We start from the raw sequence: 20,279 nt of genomic DNA, 5'->3' as shown, positions 1-20,279 counted from the left end.
AAGCCGAGTTAATTACAATCTGGAGCCCACAGTGCTTTGCAGACGCGCTGTTGTCAGTAGGAAGTACTGAGACCGAGCGCACACCAGGCCCTGTAAATGCGGACGATGGAACCCAATTAAACAGGGCGTTTGGGAAATTTGCTTTGTAGCTCAGTTAAGTGGTACCTGAATCCAGTGGACGCGGGAGGCTGAGGTACCGCTTCTTTCTCCCACTGGGCCTGGCTCCGCGTCTCCCACAAACCATAGGCTCTCCAGGCACTTGAGGGAAAGCAGTGACAGCTCTGGAATTTTCCATAAAAGCTGGGTGGGGGGAGTTAGGGGCTGAGTGGATCCGAGCAGGAGGCCCTGGACTCTTCCAGATGGGAGCTGTCAGCCGACCCAGCTGTGCAGGAAGAGCTGGCTGGAGGTGAGGGAAGTGGGTCCTGGGATGCAGGAACAGAGCCTGGTGACAGAGAACCACGGAGAGGTATGGCCGCGGACTGGGGTCGGGGTGGCTCTCTGGGCCTCCCCCAAAGCAAGGGTAGTTTGGAGCAGAATCCAGAAGCCCCGGGCGATTGCCAAATGACACCCGAGGGGGAGAGAAAGTACCTTTGTGTTTTGGGGGGGAATGAGAGTTCTGGGGGAGTTCTGGAGCTGGTGAGGTGGGGGTTTCAAGTCCTGATCTGGGTGGGGCCCAGGCCCAGTGGGGATTCAGGGCCATACAAGGAGCAGCATGCTGGGAAGCCATGTCCCCGGGAGCCCGGTAGAGGCCTGGGTCCTCAGGAGGAGCCACTTCCCGGAGCCGTGGCCTACTCGTCAGCTCTCCTGAGGTCCCAGGGCGTGGGCTCCTGGTCCTATGGAGGGGCAGCCAGGGAGTGGGGAGAGACAACCCCCGCCTTGTTCAATCAGTGTGTGTCCAGACTGTCCTGAGCCTGGCTAGGGCCGGATGGCAGCCTTGCCCAGTTAATGTGGAACCACAGACAGACAGTGAATGATTTCAAGTACAAGTATGTCCCAATATTGTATGCAGTGTTGTTTGCTAATAAAATCTGGCAGCTCTGCCCTTAGCAGGTCTGGGAACAGCTCTGAGTCTCTTCCAGTCAAGACTAAAAAAGGCGCAACCTTTCTCTGATTCTTTGGATAAATCGAATTGGTGGCTCAAAATGTCTTAAGTGAGATTCCCCCCCCCCTCCCATAATGCTTCCGTCAACTTCGTGTACCTGTTACTGCACGTCTGTACTAGAATCTCACAGCTGGCAGCAGAGTTGGCCTGGGGTTTTGATGTGGTTATTTGGCACAGAAATTTCTGGGAGGGGCCGGGAATCCCGGGTGCTTTGCCGCTTGAGTAAATTGAAAAAGCAGTTGTGTGGGGGGAAGAAATGGAGGTCAGTGTGGGTGTCCCCGTTTCTGGGTGGCTGGGTGCTGGGTGGGGTCTAAAAAGGTGAAGACTTGGGATCAGCATGTCCTAGGTGCCTCTTAGAGTGAGAAATTCTGCAGGACCCGTGTGTATGGGTGTCAGAGATCAAACAGGTATCAGGAAAACCAGGAAGCTCAAGCTTAAGCCGAGAGAGAGAGAGAGAGAGAGAGAGAGAGAGAGAGAGAGAGATTGTATTTCTTGAGTGACCTTTTTCCTTTTGTGCCCTTTTGTGGAGACCTGGCTTCCCCATGGTCCATGGTCTGCTTCCTCCAATGCCTTTGGGGCTCCAAGTGATGGTGGAGGCTGGCTTCTAACTATAGCACCAGCCCCGAGAAGCAGGAAAAGAGGGACCCTGCTTTCCTCCTCGGGCCCACTGTGACAGGCCGTTCCCAGTCCCTTCTATGTTGAAGGGAATGATCAGCTGGGCAGCAGACTCATGCTTGATTTCTTGGGTCTTCGCCCACGGAGAACCTTGGCTTTCAGATGGAAGCTCATTTGAGAACAGATACCCCTTCTTCTTCTTCTTCTTCTTCTTCTTCTTCTTCTTCTTCAACCAAAAAAAGATCCACAAACCCAGTGGTTGATTTTGAACTTGGTGGCCTTCCAAGGTGGGCTTGGGAAAAGCCAGGACATTTTATGTTCCTACAGTAGCACCTCCCCTCCTCCCCTTGACCCTGAAGCTGGGGCCATGGTGGGCAGAGAGCATCCTGTCAGCTCTGTAGCCCTAAAGCCAGCACCGGTGCTGGCAGGAAGTGGGGGTAGCTTTTGGAAGGTGCTGGCTTCTCGTCAGAGGCCAGAGGGTCCTGGTCTAGGGGGCTCCTGCTGCTCTTTGATCGGCTGTCTTTCTTGCACAGCTGGGCTGCATCCCATGAAACCAGGGTGAGTGATTTGAGCCCCTGGATACAGCATTTGGCTGGAGCTTAGGCTATATGGGTTCTAAGAACAGTTTTGATCTCTCAAATCTGTGACACCAGTTCCTGTTCATCAAGCATGTTTACTTCTCACAATCCTGTGACTGTGGTTCCTCCTGGAAAAACTGAGGCTCAGAGTGGCTGAGTAGCTTCAACTACCCAGGTCTGCCTGAGTTCAGGCCCCAGGCCCCTGTGGGTCAGCCTGAGACCCTCTGAGCCCCTTCTTTGGCAAAGCCGTGTCCCTGGCTCAGTTGGCCAGAGATGTCATTTCAGCCTGGACGTGCTGGGGTGCTGGCTCAACATCCCGGTGACTCTGTACCTCCAAATGGGGGCTTCTGGGGAACAGCCCCAGGAGGTGGGTTCGTGTGGCCTCTGCCTACGAGGGCAGGCCCCGAGGAAGCCCATGCCTTTGCTCTGGTGGAGGCGTGGAAGCAAAGGGTGGCCTGAGGTCCAAGAGGGTTTGCAAAAACAAAAACAAAAAAACAACAAGAAAACTCAATCATGTCATAAGCTGGAATCTCTGTAACTCCTCTCCATTCTTTTATTCTCCAGGCTAGTGGCAAAGAAGCAGGATGGTGGCTGTGGGGGGTGGCGAATGAGTCACGGACACGTGCAGGTGACTCCTGGCCCCCTCCACAGGAAATGCCTAGGCCTCAAATCCTATAATGTCTGAGATGGAAGAGGGCCTCAAGCTTGCCTTGTCTGAGCACTTCCTGTTCAGGTTGGGGCTCTGGGGCCCGGAATGGACGGGGGTCACTAGGGGAGTTTGGGGCAGAGTTTGGCTTGGAGTCCAGGCCCCTGACCCTTAGCCCAGTGTATTGTATTGTATTGTATTGTATTGTATTGTATTTATTTATTTTGAGGAGAGAGAGAGAAAGCAAAAGAGCAGGAGCAGGGGAAGGGCAGAGAGAAGGAGAGAGAGAACACCAAGCAGGCTCCGCACCATCAGTGCAGAGCCCAATATAGGGCTTGAGCTCATGCACCGCGAGATCATGACCTGAGCTGAAACCAAGAGTCAGACGCTTAACCGACTGAGCCACCCAGGCGCTCCTTTAGATTAATGTTAGAAAGAAAGGTCTTGAAATGGACTCTATTTTGAAATAAAACCTGATGAATGGGGACTCCTGGTTTACTTGATGCCGAACAGGGGGGATTTTCTCTAAGGCTGGGGCGCCATGGGGAGTGGGGTGGGCAGATCCCTGGGGCTGTGTCGGGAGACGAGTGGCTCTGTGAGTCCTGGGTTCTCTTCCCTGATGCAGGCAGGGCATCTGTTCCGCATGGGCCTCACTTCCATCCTGTCATGGCCCCGGCTTCTAGGTGGAAGAGAGCAGAGCAATTCCTCCCGTGAAGCCCCCTCCACACGTCCCTCCGAGGGGTGGCCTCACAGTTTGCAACATGGAGAAAGGCAGAGGACCAAGCGCGACCAAAAGCCCTTCTCTGACCCGCTTGTCACCCGCTTCAGGAGAGGTACGTGCCTCTCCTCATAGCCTGGGAGACACTTGCCTGGACTCTGGCCCTTGGCGGCCACCCTGATGCACAGGCTGGGAGCGATGGGAACAGAGCATCAGACACCTGCCCACTCGGTTGCCCTGAAGGAAACCTGGAATCATCTTCAGATATGGATCGTGCAGCAGAGGGGTGAAAAAACCCAGAAACTTCAGATGCCTGGCAGCCAGAGGCCCCGGAGAAGAGCCGTGCCAGGCCTTGGAAGGGCTGCCCTTGGAAGAGCATGCTGTGTCCCACATAAGGCAAGTTGAAGCATGGGTGCTTTAGGGACTTGCCTGAGTGGGCCCCACAGTAACAGCCAGACTCTGCGTGAGTTGTCCTAGAAATCAGAGGGGGGCATTTATGGGAGGTCTGGTCAGAGCCCCTATCCTGATGGTCAGTGGTTGTCAACTGGGGAGGGGGTTTGGCCTCCTAGGGGATATTTGGCAGTGTCTGGGGACATCTCAGATTGCCACAACTGGGGGAGGGGGTTGCTACTGGCATCTGGTGATAGAATCCAGGGACGCTGCTGACATTTTACGATGTACCGGAAGCCTCCCCGCCCATAAGGAATTATGTAGTCTACGATGTCAGTGCTGAGGTTGAGAAACCCCAGGGACAGCCCCATCCTAGGCTCTGCTGGAAGACGGGGCCGCTGTGAGGACCTGGTTCCGTGGCATCCAGAGCTCTGGGGGCCTAATGTCCCCCTTTCCGCTCCCGGTGGGGGGGGGGACGCTGTCAGGCATCCTGTCGAGGTGTCTGCCGAAGTGGGTGAGGCATGGGCATCACAGCCAACCCTCCTGAGTAATTTCGGAGAGAAGCTTATAAAGCGTTTTAAGAGGTTGCTAAATTACAACTTCAGTATCACATAAATGCTTCCATAAACGCCAGTCTTGCAAACCAAGTCTGTGTGGGAGAAGAGTGAGCGGGTCGCCTGAGCCTTGGGAAATCCCACTTTGTGAGGCGGCAGACGGAGTTTACTTTTGGTGGTTAAATTCTCAGGTGCTCCTCCCAGCTTGCTTAATTATCTGGCGGTGCTTTGTTTATTCTCATTTTTTTCCTTCCCTGTCCAACGCGTCTGCATTGACCATCTCCTGTCATCTGCACCGAGCCGTCTCTCAGGGCCTAGGGGGACGGTGGAGGCTGCCCAGGGTCCTGATTCTAGTCTCCCAGGTTCAGAGACCTGCGGGTCACAAAGGACACTGCCCTCCAGGGCAGCCCCTTGGAGGGCTCACACGCGCGATCCTTTGCCGGCCACAGCCACAAACCATCATCAAAGACTGTCCTGTGTAAGCAGTGTTTCTAGAGCGCACAGGGGTTTTCCAAATACCCTTACCTCTGTTCTCGACTCTTCTCCTATCTGTGGGAAGCAGGCAGGGCAGGCTGATGACCTGCACTGTCCTGATGAGGACACTGAGGTACACCACAGTCATGTGCTCACATGGCAGGACCGATTATCCGCAGAGCCATCATTTGGACCTAGGTCTCTGGGTCCCAGATTCTGGGTGCCTGCACTTGACCTTGGTTGTGTGAGAGAAGCAGCGGGAACACAGGAGTACAGGATTTGGGGTCTGGGAGACCTGGTCTCCGTTCCAAGCTCTGTCACTCGCTGCCATGTCACCATCGGTGCTACGGAGACAGGACCGGCCGCCTCCCAGGATTGTTGTGTGGTGTAAATGAAGTGACTACGGGTCCTGAACACAGAATTGTCCTTCCCTTTTAGCCGTCCCAGGGGCCCAGGCGCAGGGGAGGCACCTGTGAGGCCGGGGAAGTGGACAGGGGGTGACGCGCGGACAGACTGGGCTGCTCCGGGGAAGGCACGCAGAGAGAGCAGGAACCAAATGTCATTTGTGAGGCCACTCCCGATTTATGGGATCTGGTGCAAAGACTTTGAAGACGCAATAAAATTCATATTCTGACAGGAAATGACAACACATGAGAGTCCTGACTTAGCAAACAAAATTCAAATTTTTTTTTTTTTTTTAATTTTTTACAAGCTAAGAAATTCTGGATGGGTAGCAAAAAAAAAATCACATTCTGATGAGATTAGCTTTCTGGAATAGGAATAGGCTTTCCCAAGAGAAACACGCCAACACCCCACGGAGACTGTATATAAACACCCCAGAGAGGCCTTGAGAGTCTAGAACCTGAGCTCCTTGCTTCACTGTGACCTGCCTCTGCTAGGATCATGGCCACCCAGGTCTGCTCCCCGGTCTTCTCCTCTGGGTCTGTCAAGGGCCTGTGTGGCACCGCAGGCGGCATCTCTCGGGTGTCCTCCGTCCGCTCTGTGGGCTCCTGCAGGGTCCCCGGTCTTGCTGGTGCTGTGGGGTCTGCCTCCTCCATCAGGCTGGGCCTCTCCGGCCTCGGGAGCCGCTTGCCCGGCTCCTACCTGGCCGCTGGCTGCTACCCCTCCGGCTTTGTTGGGAGCGGGGGCTGGTTCTGCGAAGGCGCCTTCAATGGCAGCGAGAAGGAGACCATGCAGTTCCTGAACGACCGCCTGGCCAGCTACCTGGAGAAGGTGCGCCAGCTGGAGCGGGAGAACGCGGAGCTGGAGACCAGGATCCGGGAGTGGTATGAGTCTCAGATCCCGTACATCTGCCCAGACTACCAGTCGTATTTCAAGACCATCGAGGACCTCCAGCAGAAGGTAATGGGGACCTGGCCCCTCCCCAGCATCCCCAGCCCTGGGTGGGAGTGGGGTGGTGGTGGGGTGGGGAAGGTCCTGTCTCATTCCAAGGGACTACAGACGGATGAGAATTCTTAGGACCTCTTAGGGAATTCTCTGTTCAGGGCAAGATTTTCTCTGGGGGTTCTGGTTTTCTGGGGCGGCGGGGGGGGGGACCCAGACCTTTCTGTGAGTCTCTTGCTAAGTGCATCTATGCCAGCCATCCCTCTCCTCCCCTGGCTGTCTTAGCTATAGGAAGGGCAATAACATGTACCCAGCCTCTACCAAATGCAGGCACAGCGCCTGATGCTTTCCCATCTGTTAGATTACTTGGAGAGATGGGTAATACTCACCTTGGAGATCTCACCTTGGAGAGATGGGTATTACTGGGCCCATTTAACAGAGGCAGAAGTTAAGTATCCGGGAGGTTCAGCAAACTTGCCCGAGATCGCACAGCCTGTGAGTGTGAGATGCAGAATCTGAATCCGGGTTGGCTTGGATCTTTGCACCTCGGCCTGAGGCCTCCCGCCGTGCCATTCTGGGGCCTACTTCTAGTGATGCCCTTCCTGGGACTGATGCTCCTTCCATGTCTGGGCTCGGGGCTCAGGACTCGGGGCTGGGCGTGCTGAAGGTGCCGGTGGTACTTAGAAGCATGCCCTCTGTGAGCTGGGCCTTTCCTAGCTCCCGGGACGCCCCTTGTTCCCCAGATCCTGCTGACCAAGGCTGAGAACGCCAGGCTAGTCCTGCAGATTGACAACGCCAAGCTGGCTGCCGACGACTTCCGGACCAAGTGAGTGGGCCTCATCGGGGAAGGTCCGCTGTGCCTTCCTTCGCCTCTGCCCCCCGGCCTTGGGAGCTGGGGAGGTGGGAGTGAGGCCAGACCGAACCGTAAGCGGGAATACGGCACAGGCCCTGGATCCCTTCCGGGTCAAAGGAAAGGCCCAGCGTGCTGCTGACCCCAGATCAGCCACCGCAGCTGACGGAGGGCGGGGGACCCTGCCTGTGCGTGGCTCCTTCGCTGCAGACCCAGCAGGGTTGTGTGTGTGTGTGCAGGTACGAGACGGAGCTGTCCATGCGGCAGCTGGTGGAGGCCGACACCAACGGCCTGCGCAGGATCCTGGACGAGCTGACCCTGTGCAAGGCCGACCTGGAGGCCCAGGTGGAGTCCCTGAAGGAGGAGCTGCTGTGTCTCAAGAAGAACCACGAGGAGGTGAGGCTCGTGTCGTGCGACTTTCCGGAGTTTCCCACCCGGCAGGGAGCCCCCGGTGACCCTTGGGGCTAACAACTGTGACAGCTACCCCCCCAGGAGCTCCAGCTGACATTTGTTGACATCACACTGTGTGCCCGGAGCTGTTGGAAACACTTTGCATTTTGTGCTCGCTTCATTTCGTCCTCACAATGATCCCATTTTACGGATGAGAAAAGCGAGGCACGGAGGGGTTCAGTCACGTGCCTCAGGTCACACAGATCCCACACTCCTGCCCATGACACGAGATCTCCCTCTGGATGCTAGCGCCTGATAACATTTATTCTATTTGCCTGACGTTTGCCTCCTGTCACCCTACCCTCCCAAATCCCCAGAGGAGGCAGGTGTATGCCCGTGAGGCGACCGAGGCTCAGAGAAGTTGATATGCTAACGTTGCCCAGCCGGCAGCTGCGGGAGGAGGGTTTGAACCCAGCCACTGGAACCCTCAATCCGGCACCCTTTTCCCAACCGTGTGCCATCCTGCCTCCCCTCTGCAGGAAGTCAACACACTCCGTTGCCAGCTCGGGGACCGACTGAACGTGGAGGTGGATGCCGCCCCCCCGGTGGATCTCAACAAGATTCTGGATGATATGAGATGCCAGTATGAGGCCCTGGTGGAGAATAACCGTCGAGACGTGGAGGCCTGGTTCAATACCCAGGTGGGGCTGGGGCCGCTGGGCTGGGGTGGGGGGGCGGGGGGCGGGCACCAGCTCCCGGGGCAGGGGGTTCCCCTTTAAAGTAGCTTCACTTGGTCTGACCATGCTCTGGGCCCTCAGACCGAGGAGCTGAACCAGCAGGTGATGTCCAGCTCGGAGCAGCTGCAGTGTTGCCAGACGGAGATCATCGAGCTGAGACGCACGGTCAACGCCCTGGAGATCGAGCTGCAGGCCCAGCACAGCATGGTGGGTGGCTTCTGCCCCAGTCACTGGCCACAGCTCCTGGCAAAGCCCTGACCCCCCAGCCTCAGCGTGCGGGCTCATGATGGGGCGTGATCACACAGGATATGCACATACCCAGGGCTACAGGGTCTCTGGTTGGGACTCCCTTCCACTGGCGGCTCTTCCTCTTTCCCCTTCCAGAGGAACTCCCTGGAATCCACCCTGGCGGAGACCGAGGCGCGCTACAGCTCCCAGCTGGCCCAGATGCAGTGCCTGATCAGCAACGTGGAGGCCCAGTTGGCCGAGATCCGCTGTGACCTGGAGCGGCAGAACCAGGAGTACCAGGTGCTGCTGGACGTCAAGGCCCGGCTGGAGTCGGAGATCGCCACCTACCGCCGCCTGCTGGAGGGCGAGGACTGCAAGTGAGTGGCTGTGAGCCCCGGAGAGCCAGGCGTGGGGACAGGGCTCCCGGGGCCCAGCCCTCAGTGCCTCAGAGAGGGTGTCAGTCTGCAGTGGGTGACTGCGATTGATCCAAAACCTCTCCCTTGAGATCCCTTCTTGTCCCAGCTTGGTCATTACAGGGGCACAAGCCGCACCCCCCCTGCCCCCCCACAGTGCCTTCCCACCATGGTGCTTAGCTGGGAGTTCCTCGTCTTCCCCCCTGCAGCCCTTGGGGGGTTTCAGAGGCACCGGAGCCATCGGTTGTTGTCATCCTAAACCTGTACTCTATCCCCTAAATCCGCTTAACGTGAATCTCAGTCCCATGCCCCGATGCCAAATGCACTCTGATATGATTTCATTTCCTCAGGCTGCCTGCCCACCCTTGTGCCACGGAATGCAAGCCGTCCGTTAGGGCACCTTACGTCTCGACCGTGCCCTGTGCTCCGGCTGTGCCCTGCGGCCCGGCTCCCCAGGTCAGCACCCAGATCCGCACCATCACCGAGGAGATCAGAGACGGGAAGGTCGTCTCCTCCAGGGAGCACCTGCAGCCCTGCCCCCTGTAGCCAGCCCCCCGGAGGGACACCCCTGTGGCTCCCGGCTCTAAATGACCCCCCCTCCATTCCCTAGAGGGGCTCCCCGCTCAGCATATTTTTTTTCTACCAAAATGACTTCTTATACTGTGTTTCTGGACTTAACTGCTTTTATGCAAAACTAGGTTCCCCTGGAATTCCACCCAATAAAGTGTGTTCTCTTGGCATTGCAAACGTGACTCTGTCTCTTCTTATGAGGTTAGTTAGTGGGGATGTTTGGTCAAGGGTCACAGTAAAGTTGTGGGCTTTGGTTTCACGTCTGTCTTCTCTGGGTCTGAGTGGTAGGAAGTGACGGGGTGATTAAAGATATTTAGTAACGGGGACACCTCATGCCCTGGCTCATGAAAACAGACACCCACCCAATCCAGACAGGCACAGCCATTGCCCACAGCTTCAGCCCTGCCCATGGGTACCCACCTGGTGGCCCTGCAAAGGCTCCCAAGCCAGCCCTCCTTGGTCACCCTGCCTGGATCTGGTGGTCCCTGTCCTTCCCTTTAGCTTCTCCTCCTTAGTCCAGCTTCCACTGACCTGTTGGCCCACCCTCGGGCCTAATACTGGTGCCAGTTTGGGAGAGGGACCAACCAGGCAGGCAGCCAGCCTGGGCAGACCACTTCGGGGAGGGGAGCTGGAAGATGAAGTCAGGAGGGCCAGGTGACCCTCTGTCCCCAGACCTGGATACAGGGCTGAATGAAGGGCAACAGGGACAGTGAAGTGTGGGGGGTGAAACACGGAGCAGGCGGGAGGGAACCTCTCTGTGGGGCAGAGGTCAGAGTGCCCCAAAGTCTGCTGGCTGAGCTCTGCCCTTCTGGGCATCCAGCCTAACGGTGCCGGGCCCTGGACGCCACTCTGGTCAGAGACGCATGGCCTGTGAGAAGTCTGAGGGCCCCATGTCTTCTTTGCCCCCCTGATTTATTCTTTAGTTGAGAAGACAGGCCCAGAGTGGACAGTGACTTTCCTGAGGCCACACAGCAGTGAGTGGCAGAGAAGAGGCCATCGTCCAGCTATTCTGATTCTGACTCTGGTCCTCTTCCCAGCGCGTAGTGTCTCTCCCCACCTCCACCCAACCGGAATCATTGCTACCTACTGGTCAGGCCCCGCTTCCCTCAGGTACTCCATGCTCCTGCTCTGGGGGCTGATGTCTGCCACTCCCTGCTCTGGCCTGAGGCTCTGGAGACGGCGGGCCGCAGGATGTGCACAGAGCACATCCCAGCCCTGCTTGCTGGTGTGTGGAGACGGCCAGGGAGCAGGAGGCGGACTGAGCCCTCTGTTCTGGCCACCGCTCGAGCTGCCCTGCTATTGCAGGCAGACAGACCACACCAGGTCGTGTATCCTGGCAAATAATCACACCGTCAGCGCCTCACTCTGTCGTACAGCGTGTCCCCTTTATGTGCGCCCTCTACAGCTTATGGGGTGCACTCACAGCCTCGTCTCAGGCACTCAGACTGCCCTGTGTGGCTGTAGGTGCTTTCTTTTCTTCTTTTTGTAAAGTTTATTTGTTTATTTTGAGAGAGAGAGAGAGAGAGAGAGAGAGAACACGAGTGGGTGAGGGACAGAGAGAGAGAGAGAGAGAGAGAGGGAGAGACAGAATCCCAAGCAGTCTCCACCCTCAGTGAGGGGCCTAATGTGGGCTCAATCCCCCAACCACACGATCATGACCTGAGCGGAAATCAAGAGTCAGTCACTGGGGCACCTGGGGGGCTCAGTCGGTTAAGCGTCCGACTTTGGCTCAGGTCATGATCTCACGATTGGTGAATTCGAGCCCCGTGTTGGGCTTTGTGCTGACAGCTCAGAGCCTGGGGCCTGCTTCGGATTCTGTGTCTCTGTCTCTCTCTGCCCCTCCCCTGCTCACGCTCTGTCTCTCTCTCTCTCTCTCTCTCAAAATTAAACATTAAAAAAAAAAAGAGTCAGTCGCTTAACTGACTGAGCCACCCAGGTGGCCCTGTAGGCACTTTCTTTATGTAGCGTTGTCTAGCTGTTTATGACATTTCAGAGCATCAGGGCGCCTGGGTGGCTCAGTCCAAGAGTGTAACATAGAGATCCTGCTGAGTTTCCAGCTGCCAGCCTGTCCTACGGATCTCAGATTTGCAAGCCTCTCCACAACTACGTGAGTCCATATATATATATATATTTTATTTTATTTTTTTTTCTTTCCATCCTATTGGTTCTGTTTCTCTGGAGAAACCTGACTGATAACACCCGTTAAGCGTCAGACTTCGACTCAGGTCATTATCTCGAGTTGGTGGGTTCAAGCCCTGCATTGGGCTCGGTGCAGACAGCTCAGAGCCTGGAGCCTACTTCGTATTCTGTGTCTCCCTCTCTCTCTGCTCCTCCCCCGCTTGGGCTCTGTCTCTTTCTCTCTCTCTCTAAAATAAATAAACATTAAAAAAATTAAAAAAAAAAAAGAAATTTTGGAGTATCTGCACTGGTTAAGGAACCCCTCCTATCCTCAACCTCACACCCACACTTAACTGGGTTCCAGTTTAAATCACTAACTGCTGTGGAAACCAGAACTCAGCACTTTTGCTCAGCACTGCTGGGGACCGGCACTGGCACAGTAAAGGGCAGACAGGACACCCTTGCAGGCCTTTTGACTCCTATGTCATTGCTCTTTTTTGACACCAAGGGAGAGATGATATCACACATTACATTTTATCAAATTCCTCCAGAGTGAACATAATCCTTTATTTCAAGGTGGTTCTCATCTTGTTTATACTTGCAGAGCTGCTATCTGGCTATCTTTCTCATGCTCCAATCAATTAATCAACCAACACCTCATGCATGAAAAAAGTGCTAATGCAGGGGAACATCCAGGGAGAAGAGGGGGTGCGGGGGAAGCAGCTGGATCAGACGGTGGGTCACGGGCCCTCCAGTCCTCAAGAAGCTGATGGTCCAGCTGGGGAGACAGCCGCCTGCACTCCATGCAGCACCAGGCATGGCGGGTGTGGGTGTGGGGCAGGCTCTCGGGTTCTCAGGATGGGGAGAGGTCATTGAGATCTGGGGGTTTAGGGGAGATTTGGAATTAATGGAAGCTTTGAAGGACGGGCAGAGCCGGAAGGAGGAGGGCAAAGGTATTTTAAAGTATGGCCAAGTGCACTCACGGCATGTTCTGGGGACAGCACAGACCCTACCTTGGCGGGGTGCACAGGTCCTGTCGGAAAAGTAATTAGGATACTTACTAACAAGATTGGTTCTTGCTGATAAGGCGTTCTAGGTCATTATTTCGTTTTAGTAAAAAGAATGCTGAGGAAGAATGGAAATAGACCAGAATGACTTAGAGGCTACTTCATAGCTTTAAAAATATTACTTATATGTCTTATAAAATTATCTAAAAAAACTTATCAAGAATTTTTAGCCACAGAATAGGCTTATGGGCCTGTCTCCCTTTGGCAGAATGGCTTTTGGCCCAGAGAACACTTTGTTAGTGTTAGTCTGGGCAGTGCTGCTCCCCTACACAGAGCTGCCCAATCTCTGAGCCTCAGTTTCCCCATCTATAACAGTAGGGATAGTAAGTCTGACTTTGGAAGTGTTTTTTCCCTCCTAGCTCCCTACCCACTTTTTTTCCCCCTCCCTTCCTTATCCCCCCTGCCCCCCTTTTTAATGTTCCTTTTCTCTCAAAATCCTTTCTTTTCTTTCTCACTTAGCACAACTTACCATGGGCCAAGCATTCACTCATTCATTCATTCATTCATTCTTCCTTTCATTTATTCTTTCATTCTGAGACATCTGGGAGCCTAACTCCATGCTTGAACTATAGACATTTCAAAAGAAGTAGGAGGTCTGTCCTTGCCCCCAAAACAGTCTCCCTGGGAAGACACGGCTCAAACACAAGACAATTGGAGGGTATCAGTGAAGGGAGGGCCAGCAGATCAACCACCAGTCACTGCCATGGGCGTTCAGAGCCAGGAGGGCAAAGCTGGGCTGGAGCGGGGTAGGCTTCTGAAACATTCCAAGTCTCAGTTTACTCATCTACTAAATACTGGGATACTGGCGATGCCAATCTCATGAGACTGTTGTGAGCAATGAATGAGAGAATGCTTGGAGAGAGCTCAGCATGGGGCCTGGCAGGAACTAAGTGCCATCAGCCTTGCCTTTAACAGGGCTGTGTCGGGGAGGCAAACCCGTTCTGGGCAGCACAGGTGTGGAGCCCTTTCTAGGAACCCATGTGACCGCCCCCTCCCCAGGGGTCACAGGTATAAACAGCATGGGGCTTCCCAGGCCTTTGTTGCTGTGGCTTCTCTGGGCCCTGTGGATCCGGGGTGGCCCTTGAGCCCAGAGCACAGGAGGCTTAGCAGGGCTGGGGTGGAGCCCTGTGCTCACATGGATGGGAGATCCGAACACCAGAGGAGGCTCATCCAGGCTCTTAGCTCAGCCGCGTCCTTTGCACTGAGGCATGGATTTCCAGGGAGGAGAAGGTGAGGCAGCCAACTGGCCCTGGAACTGTGCTGGGCGGGTGCTGGTCACACCAGGCTCCTGGGTGTGGGAAGGCCATGGTGACTCACGAGAGTTCTATATCTGAGGGCCCCCAAACGCACGCACCTGGCCTATGGGATGGTGGCCTAGGTGCTCAGAGCCCATCTGCACTCCCTAGTGACAGCTTCTTAGTGTTGTCAGTCTGAGCACAGCAAGACTCCGCCCATCACAGCGTTTGGCGTTCCCGAGCACTTCCCGTGAGCAGGTGCTGTTTCTGCTTTTCAATCCTCAGAGCAGCCCTAGGAAGTAGGTGTTGTTATCTTCTTGCCACTTTACAGAGGAGGAAACAGAGAGATGGGGAGAAATTCAAGCACACGCTTGGTACATGTTGGGACTGGGATTGGAACCCGCAGAGTTCACATGCTTCTGAGCTGCTTCTCCTGGGACACCAGAGGCTATCGGTCATCCCCCGGTGGAGCCCACACTATTCGTTCTTTCTGTCCTTTGCAGCGCCCAGCCGTACCTGGCAGCCCGGGAGGGGTTCCCAGCAGAGGCGGAGGCGGGTGGTGTGGTGGAGAGGGCATCTTGGCTCTGACGGTCACTAGGTGGTGGCACTTTGGCAAGCCCTTATCATCCCTGGGTCTTGGGTTCCTCAGCTCTGAGGTGGGGATGACAAGCCTGGGCTCACAGGGCAACATGGGGGTGAAGCGAGACCATGTACCGGGAAGGCTGCTGGCGCTCAGCTCACGGCCGTTCTCCCGATGGGAAGGTGAAACGTGTCTCCAGAAGAGTCGGCAGGGCCCCGAACTGCAGGGCAGACTGGAAGGCAAATCCCACAGGGCTCCGCCTGCCCTCTGGCTCGGCTCCCAGACCCTCTCCCAGGCCTCACTCGCTGGGCAGATGGGACGTTCTGGAAAAATACACTCCACCCCTAGTCAAGCTTTCTGGACCTCAGTCCAGACAGCTCCTGCAGCAGAGATAAAACTCTGAAGATCCGACTGTGTCTTCTGACGAGGTCTGTGAATCGTGTCTCCGTTCTCCCCCTCAGTCCCGAGGCAGCCAGCAAGGAAGGCTTCTCCGCTTTTTGGCCGGGGTGTGGGAAGACATACCTTCCTACACATGGTAAGTGTGACCATGGACAGGCGCTCAGTAGGCTGACCTCTCGTTGTTTTGGCTGATGGTAGGGCTATACAACCGGCCATATTTCCTGGTGAGGGAGGGAGCGGGGGTCTCACCCCAAGGCTCTGCTCTGTCTGGGGTGGCCAACTCTCCCATTTTGCAGGGGACTGAGGGGTTCTCAGAGATATGGGGCTTTTAGCACTAAATCGAGAACAGTCCTGAGGAAACTGGGATAGTTGGTCACCATTGCCACATTTCTGGGCCATTCTAGAGCCTTCTGTGTCTCCTTGGGCACGAGGTCTTTGTTTCCTGCAACAGCCGGGCTGGCTTTTCCAACACCCAGGGGCCAACCCAGAGGCCTCCTCTACTCCCTTGGGCCCATAAAAGGAGATAATGCTGGAGAAAGTCAAGAAGATCATGGCTGTGGGTTCCCACACCTCCTAAGGCGGAGGCTGATGAGGTCTGGGCTCGGATGACAGGCCCCTTTGAAGAACTGACGGATACTTGGTCTTCCCGGCAACACGGGGCGGAGGAGACGTCTCGTCGTGGCCACCAGTTCAACGGGGCTCCCGATTTACGAGGCCGGAAAACGTTCACGGGAAGCTAAATAACAGGGTAATGAGGGGTTCTTCTAGAAAGTGGTATTAACTTTAATGAGGAGAAAACCCTTTGTAAAGGCCAACGCCCACTGGGGCAGAGATATAAACGCGGGGTGAAGGGCTGCTTGTCCACACTGGGGGGGCGCCCGGCCTCGAAGACCGATCGCTCGTGTCTGGGCGGCTGAGGTCAATGGCTTCCAAGTGCCTGAAGGCCAGCTTCTCTTCGGGGTCTCTCAAGGGCCCGGGAGCGGCCGGCGGGGGCTCCGCTCGCGTGTCCGCAATGTACTCCAGTGGCTCCTGCAAGCTCCCCAGCCTCTCCCCCGGGGCCCGGAGCTTCTCCGCGTGCTCCGTGGGGCTGGGCCGGAGCGGCTGCAGGGCGGCCAGCTGCCTGCCCGCTCTCTGCCTCCCGTACGGAGGCTTTGCCACCAGCTCCAGCGTGGGCGGGGGCTGGTTCGGGGAAGGCGTCCTCGCCGGCAGCGAGAAGGAGACCATGCAGTCCCTGAACGACCGCCTGGCCAGCTACCTGGAGAAGGTGCGCCAGCTGGAGCGGGACAACGCCAGCCTGGAGAGCCGCATCCGGGAGTGGTGTGAGCAGCAGGTGCCCTACCTGTGCCCCGACTACCAGTCCTACTTCCGGACCATCGAGGAGCTCCAGAAAAAGGTGAGACGTCCAGAGTGGCTTTGGCTGCCCGGGAGTCTGCTGTCACCAGCACTGGACGGGGAAGCCAGAGCAGCTGTGGCGGTAGCCCTGCTCCCACGGGGTACTTGAGAGAGGTTGCAGGGCATGTTCACGTCTGTGGCCTCGTTTGCTCCTCCCCGTCATCTGATGAGAGAGGTATCGTTAGCCCATTTTACAGAAGAGAACAACTGAAGCTGAGGCTGGTTAAGTGACTTATTCTGGGTGGTCCAGCGGGCAGTTGGTGGAGCCAGAGTTTGAACGCAGGCTCCGTGAACTGACGGACTGTGTAACCTTTGCTAGCACGGCCTACCTCTTTGAGTTTTAATTTCTTCTTCTTTTTTTTTTTTTTTAAGGTGAGGGGCTTGGACTTGATTTGTTTGGTGCACATCAGGTTTTCTATAAAGAACTCAGGGAAGAAAGGGCCCGTCAGATGTTTCCTTCTTGCCCAGCCCACATCCCCTGAAAGTCCCAGCTGCCTCCTGGGAGGGACCATTTGTGACCAAGGGATCACAGAGTACGCTGTTGTTCATGACCCGCCCTGAGACCCCAGTGGTCTGGAGACAGGAAGACAAGAGGCAGCCACCATGCCAGTCTTTGCTGGAGCCTTTCCCCATCTGCCCCTGTCCAAGCCAGGTTACGGGTCTCAGAGGCTGCCGAGGCTTCCTTCTCTGACCCCCTCTGCGTGCCCGTAATAAGCCTTCAAGGAGCCTCAGCTGCCGGGAGTCCCGGGATGGCTGACTCCCTCCGGAGGTGGCCCTTGGCAGCTTTGGGGAGCTCCAGCTGACAGAATGTCCTTCCTTGCCCTGATGTCACTTCTCTATTGCCCCAGACCCTGTGCACCAAGGCAGAGAACGCCAGGCTCGTGGTGCAGATCGACAACGCCAAGCTGGCCGCAGACGACTTCAGAACCAAGTGAGTGTTCTGCTGGCTCCTCGGCCGGGGGCTGGTAGAAATGGACATGGGTGAGGCCAGGACTCAGGGTTTTGGCCGCACTAAAGTCGCTGAGGCATTAAGATGGGACACACAGAACCAGGCCAGCCTGGGGTGGGATCTGACTTGGACATAAAAGGAGACGTAGCTTCAGGCACCCTGTTATGCGCCTGCCAGGTACGAGACGGAGCTGTCCATGCGGCAGCTGGTGGAGTCAGACATGAACGGCCTGCGCAGGATCCTGGACGATCTGACCCTGTGCAAGGCCGACCTGGAGGCCCAGGTGGAGTCGCTGAAGGAGGAGCTGCTCTGCCTCAAGAAGAACCACGAGGAGGTGAGCACAGGGGAGGAGGTGGGCAGGTGGGCATGGGGAAGAAGGTGAACATCGGGAGCAGGTAGGCACAGGGGAGGAGGGTGAGCGAGGCAGCCAGCTGGGAAAGTTAGTGCTGACCCTGATCTGTGCCACAGGAAGTGAACTCACTTCGGTGCCAGCTTGGTGACCGGCTCAATGTCGAGGTGGACGCTGCCCCGCCTGTTGACCTGAACCGTGTTCTGGATGAGATGAGATGCCAGTATGAGACCCTGGTGGAGAATAACCGCCGTGATGCTGAAGAATGGTTCAACACCCAGGTACGTGCCTGGAAACAGTCAGTGCAACGGAGACACAAGGTGGGTCAAACAGAATTGACCTTGGGGCTCTGAACCAAGAAGCTGAGTCTGAGCCCCAGCTCTGTTGCGACCTCACTATGCACGTTGGGCAGGTTGCTGTCCTCTAAGCAATAATGTCCTCAGGGACGTTACTGAAATGGGGATGAAACGAAGGGGATGGACTGGTGTTCTGGAAGGTCCTTCTTGGCTCATGATTCTGTGTGGCCTCTGTAGACCTCTTCATGAAGCTGAGTCCCGACGTTCCTGACCAGGTCCTGTGTGTGTATGTTTCAGACGGAGGAGCTGAACCAGCAGGTGGTGTCCAGCTCGGAGCAGCTGCAGTCCTGCCAGGCGGAGATCATCGAGCTGAGACGCACGGTCAACGCCCTGGAGATCGAGCTGCAGGCCCAGCAGAGCATGGTGAGCCCGGGCCTTGAGCAAGGCTGCTGGGGGACCAAACCCGGCAGCACATGAGCCCCCTGGGCTTCCATGCTCTGAACACACAGGCAGGCTCCAGGGGTTCAAGGTCTTAAGCATCAGGGACTTTCTGTGTAGAGGGAATGAGGTCCTAGCCTCCATTCACAAATGTCCCAGAGGTAAAACACAGGAGACCTATAGCAACCGACATGTCCTGGCAGCAGCTCTTGTAGATTCATTCTGAGTAATTGTCAGTTACTCGGAGGTGTTGTTAATAGGGGAGCTACTCTCCAGATCAGGGGGGCTACGGGGGCTCACTGGCTATCTCAAATGAGATGCCCAGTGGTGGTGCATCCTGGCTCAAAGTGATTCCCTGCTCCTTCTCGGACCTCCCACCTTTGTCTTCCCTCCCCAATCCTTGTCCTCACAGAGAGATGCTTTGGAATCCACCCTGGCGGAGACCGAGGCGCGCTACAGCTCCCAGCTGGCCCAGATGCAGTGCCTGATCAGCAACGTGGAGGCCCAGTTGGCCGAGATCCGGGCTGACCTGGAGCGGCAGAACCAGGAGTACCAGGTGCTGCTGGACGTGCGGGCCCGGCTGGAGGGCGAGATCAACACGTACCGGGGCCTGCTGGAGAGCGAGGACTGCAAGTGAGTGGCGCCGCAGGCTCCCCCGTCTTCCGAACGCGGTCTGCAAAATCTGGGGAGACGGCTCGGTGCCTGGGAAGGGCCTGGTATTTGGAGGCAGGAGCCCTGGGGCTTTAGTTCTGGTCTTATTACAAATTCATCACGTGACCCTGGCAAGTCCTTTTTCTCTCTGGGACTCTGTCTCCCCATTGATAAAACCGGGGGTAGGACTAGGTGATTTTTAAGGTGCTCTGAGTTACTGAAAACAGCAACTGGGAAATCATAGTAATCGGAACTTTTTCTTCCTCTTAGGCTGCCCTGTAACCCGTGTGCTCCTGACCACTCGCCTTCCAAGGCCTGCCTCCCCTGTCTTCCTGCGGCCTCCTGTGGTCCGGGCGCTGTCCGCACAACCTGCAGCCCCCGCCCCATCTGTGTGCCCTGCCCGGGGGGCCGGTTCTGAGAGTGACTGGCCATTGTCTCCAGGGCTTAGGCTTGGCCTCTTTTCAACCCTAACCCTAAAGCCCAATCCCCTCTCTCTGTGCGGAGCCCAGAACCCTAGGGCCTGGCCCTGAGGCGGTCTCACTGCAAATACATGCCTCAAAGTCTCTCAAAGCCTGTCATTAAGGCCGGTCACCCCCCAAAGCCTCAACTCCTCATCATTTCAATGGGTGCCAGCCAGGCTGCCTCCTGGGTCAGGTTTTCCTTCTGGGCGCTCTTTTAGTGGGTTCTGAAATACAATAGAGGGCTTGTGTGGGCAGAATAATAAAGTGCATTTGCTTTGGCTCTCGACGCCTGACTGGCACCACGTTGGTATCGTTGTTTTGTGTCTCTGCTGGGTGAAGAGGGCTGACCCCTGGGCTGACAAATAGGGCTGTTTGACCATGTATGACCCTGGGGATGACAGGGCCCCTGTGACCCTGTTTGGGGTGGCTAAGGGTGTACAGTGGGGTTTCTTGCTCAGCTGCTCAGCTTTCCTGATGAAGAAGACGCTTCTCCAAGGTTCTGATGTGGTGACCCGTGTTACCAGCCCCTTCCCACCACCCTTCTTAGTCTATTCAGGAGACTACATCCCAGAGGAGGGAGGATAAAGCCGAGGCCAGTGCGGTGTGAAGCATCTTAGGCTCCTTTTCATTTCATGTCTGGGGTTCTCATAAGAGCAGCAACATGTAAATCCCGCACCCAGGGGACTTTTGTTTCTTTCTTCCGCTGCAGAACTTTCCCACAGCCCCCCGGTCCAG

General features: G+C 56.1%; 2 protein-coding genes across 7 annotated transcripts; both read left to right on the top strand.

Moving 5' to 3' along the window:
• The first annotated feature begins 324 nt into the window (after positions 1 to 324).
• Positions 325 to 9,786, top strand: KRT36 (keratin 36). Of its 4 annotated transcripts, XM_045044396.1 has the most exons (9): positions 325 to 466; positions 3,625 to 3,774; positions 3,924 to 6,439; positions 7,165 to 7,247; positions 7,511 to 7,667; positions 8,201 to 8,362; positions 8,480 to 8,605; positions 8,783 to 9,003; positions 9,390 to 9,786. In XM_045044396.1, the coding sequence occupies exons 3-9, from the start codon at positions 5,981 to 5,983 to the stop codon at positions 9,583 to 9,585; spliced, it is 1,404 nt and encodes a 467-aa protein (XP_044900331.1). In that variant the 5' UTR covers positions 325 to 466; positions 3,625 to 3,774; positions 3,924 to 5,980; the 3' UTR covers positions 9,586 to 9,786. The 4 variants fall into 4 exon arrangements, with proteins under 4 accessions (XP_044900331.1, XP_003996984.3, XP_019673434.3 ...); XM_003996935.4 differs by having other exon boundaries at positions 3,625 to 6,439; XM_019817875.3 differs by having other exon boundaries at positions 331 to 406; positions 3,625 to 6,439.
• A 1,818-nt stretch (positions 9,787 to 11,604) lies between these two features.
• KRT35 (keratin 35) lies at positions 11,605 to 19,843 on the top strand. 3 transcript variants are annotated; one of them, XM_003996857.6, is made up of 9 exons: positions 11,605 to 11,716; positions 15,071 to 15,144; positions 15,621 to 16,401; positions 17,249 to 17,331; positions 17,527 to 17,683; positions 17,818 to 17,979; positions 18,292 to 18,417; positions 18,845 to 19,065; positions 19,354 to 19,843. In XM_003996857.6, the coding sequence occupies exons 3-9, from the start codon at positions 15,931 to 15,933 to the stop codon at positions 19,499 to 19,501; spliced, it is 1,368 nt and encodes a 455-aa protein (XP_003996906.4). In that variant the 5' UTR covers positions 11,605 to 11,716; positions 15,071 to 15,144; positions 15,621 to 15,930; the 3' UTR covers positions 19,502 to 19,843. The 3 variants fall into 3 exon arrangements, with proteins under 3 accessions (XP_003996906.4, XP_044900333.1, XP_023099478.2); XM_045044398.1 differs by having other exon boundaries at positions 15,413 to 16,401; XM_023243710.2 differs by lacking the exon at positions 11,605 to 11,716 and having other exon boundaries at positions 14,993 to 15,144.
• The last annotated feature ends 436 nt before the right edge of the window (positions 19,844 to 20,279 follow it).

This window comes from Felis catus, chromosome E1 (assembly GCF_018350175.1).
Source record: "Felis catus isolate Fca126 chromosome E1, F.catus_Fca126_mat1.0, whole genome shotgun sequence".
Taxonomy (NCBI): Eukaryota; Metazoa; Chordata; class Mammalia; order Carnivora; family Felidae; genus Felis; species Felis catus.
The sequence above is the reverse complement of the archived record's forward strand: the minus strand, read 5'-3'. Positions and strand labels throughout refer to the sequence as shown.

What these genes read in the sequence shown, in the direction of transcription:
- KRT36 (XM_045044396.1), top strand. Translation starts at nt 5,981, where the DNA reads ATGGCCACCCAGGTCTGCTCCCCGGTCTTCTCCTCTGGGTCTGTCAAG. An exon ending in TCAAGAAGAACCACGAGGAG is followed by an intron (nt 7,668 to 8,200) that starts GTGAGGCTCGTG and finishes TCCCCTCTGCAG; the next exon opens with GAAGTCAACACACTCCGTTG. An exon ending in TGCAGGCCCAGCACAGCATG is followed by an intron (nt 8,606 to 8,782) that starts GTGGGTGGCTTC and finishes TTCCCCTTCCAG; the next exon opens with AGGAACTCCCTGGAATCCAC.
- KRT35 (XM_003996857.6), top strand. Translation starts at nt 15,931, where the DNA reads ATGGCTTCCAAGTGCCTGAAGGCCAGCTTCTCTTCGGGGTCTCTCAAG. An exon ending in TCAAGAAGAACCACGAGGAG is followed by an intron (nt 17,684 to 17,817) that starts GTGAGCACAGGG and finishes TCTGTGCCACAG; the next exon opens with GAAGTGAACTCACTTCGGTG. An exon ending in TGCAGGCCCAGCAGAGCATG is followed by an intron (nt 18,418 to 18,844) that starts GTGAGCCCGGGC and finishes TTGTCCTCACAG; the next exon opens with AGAGATGCTTTGGAATCCAC.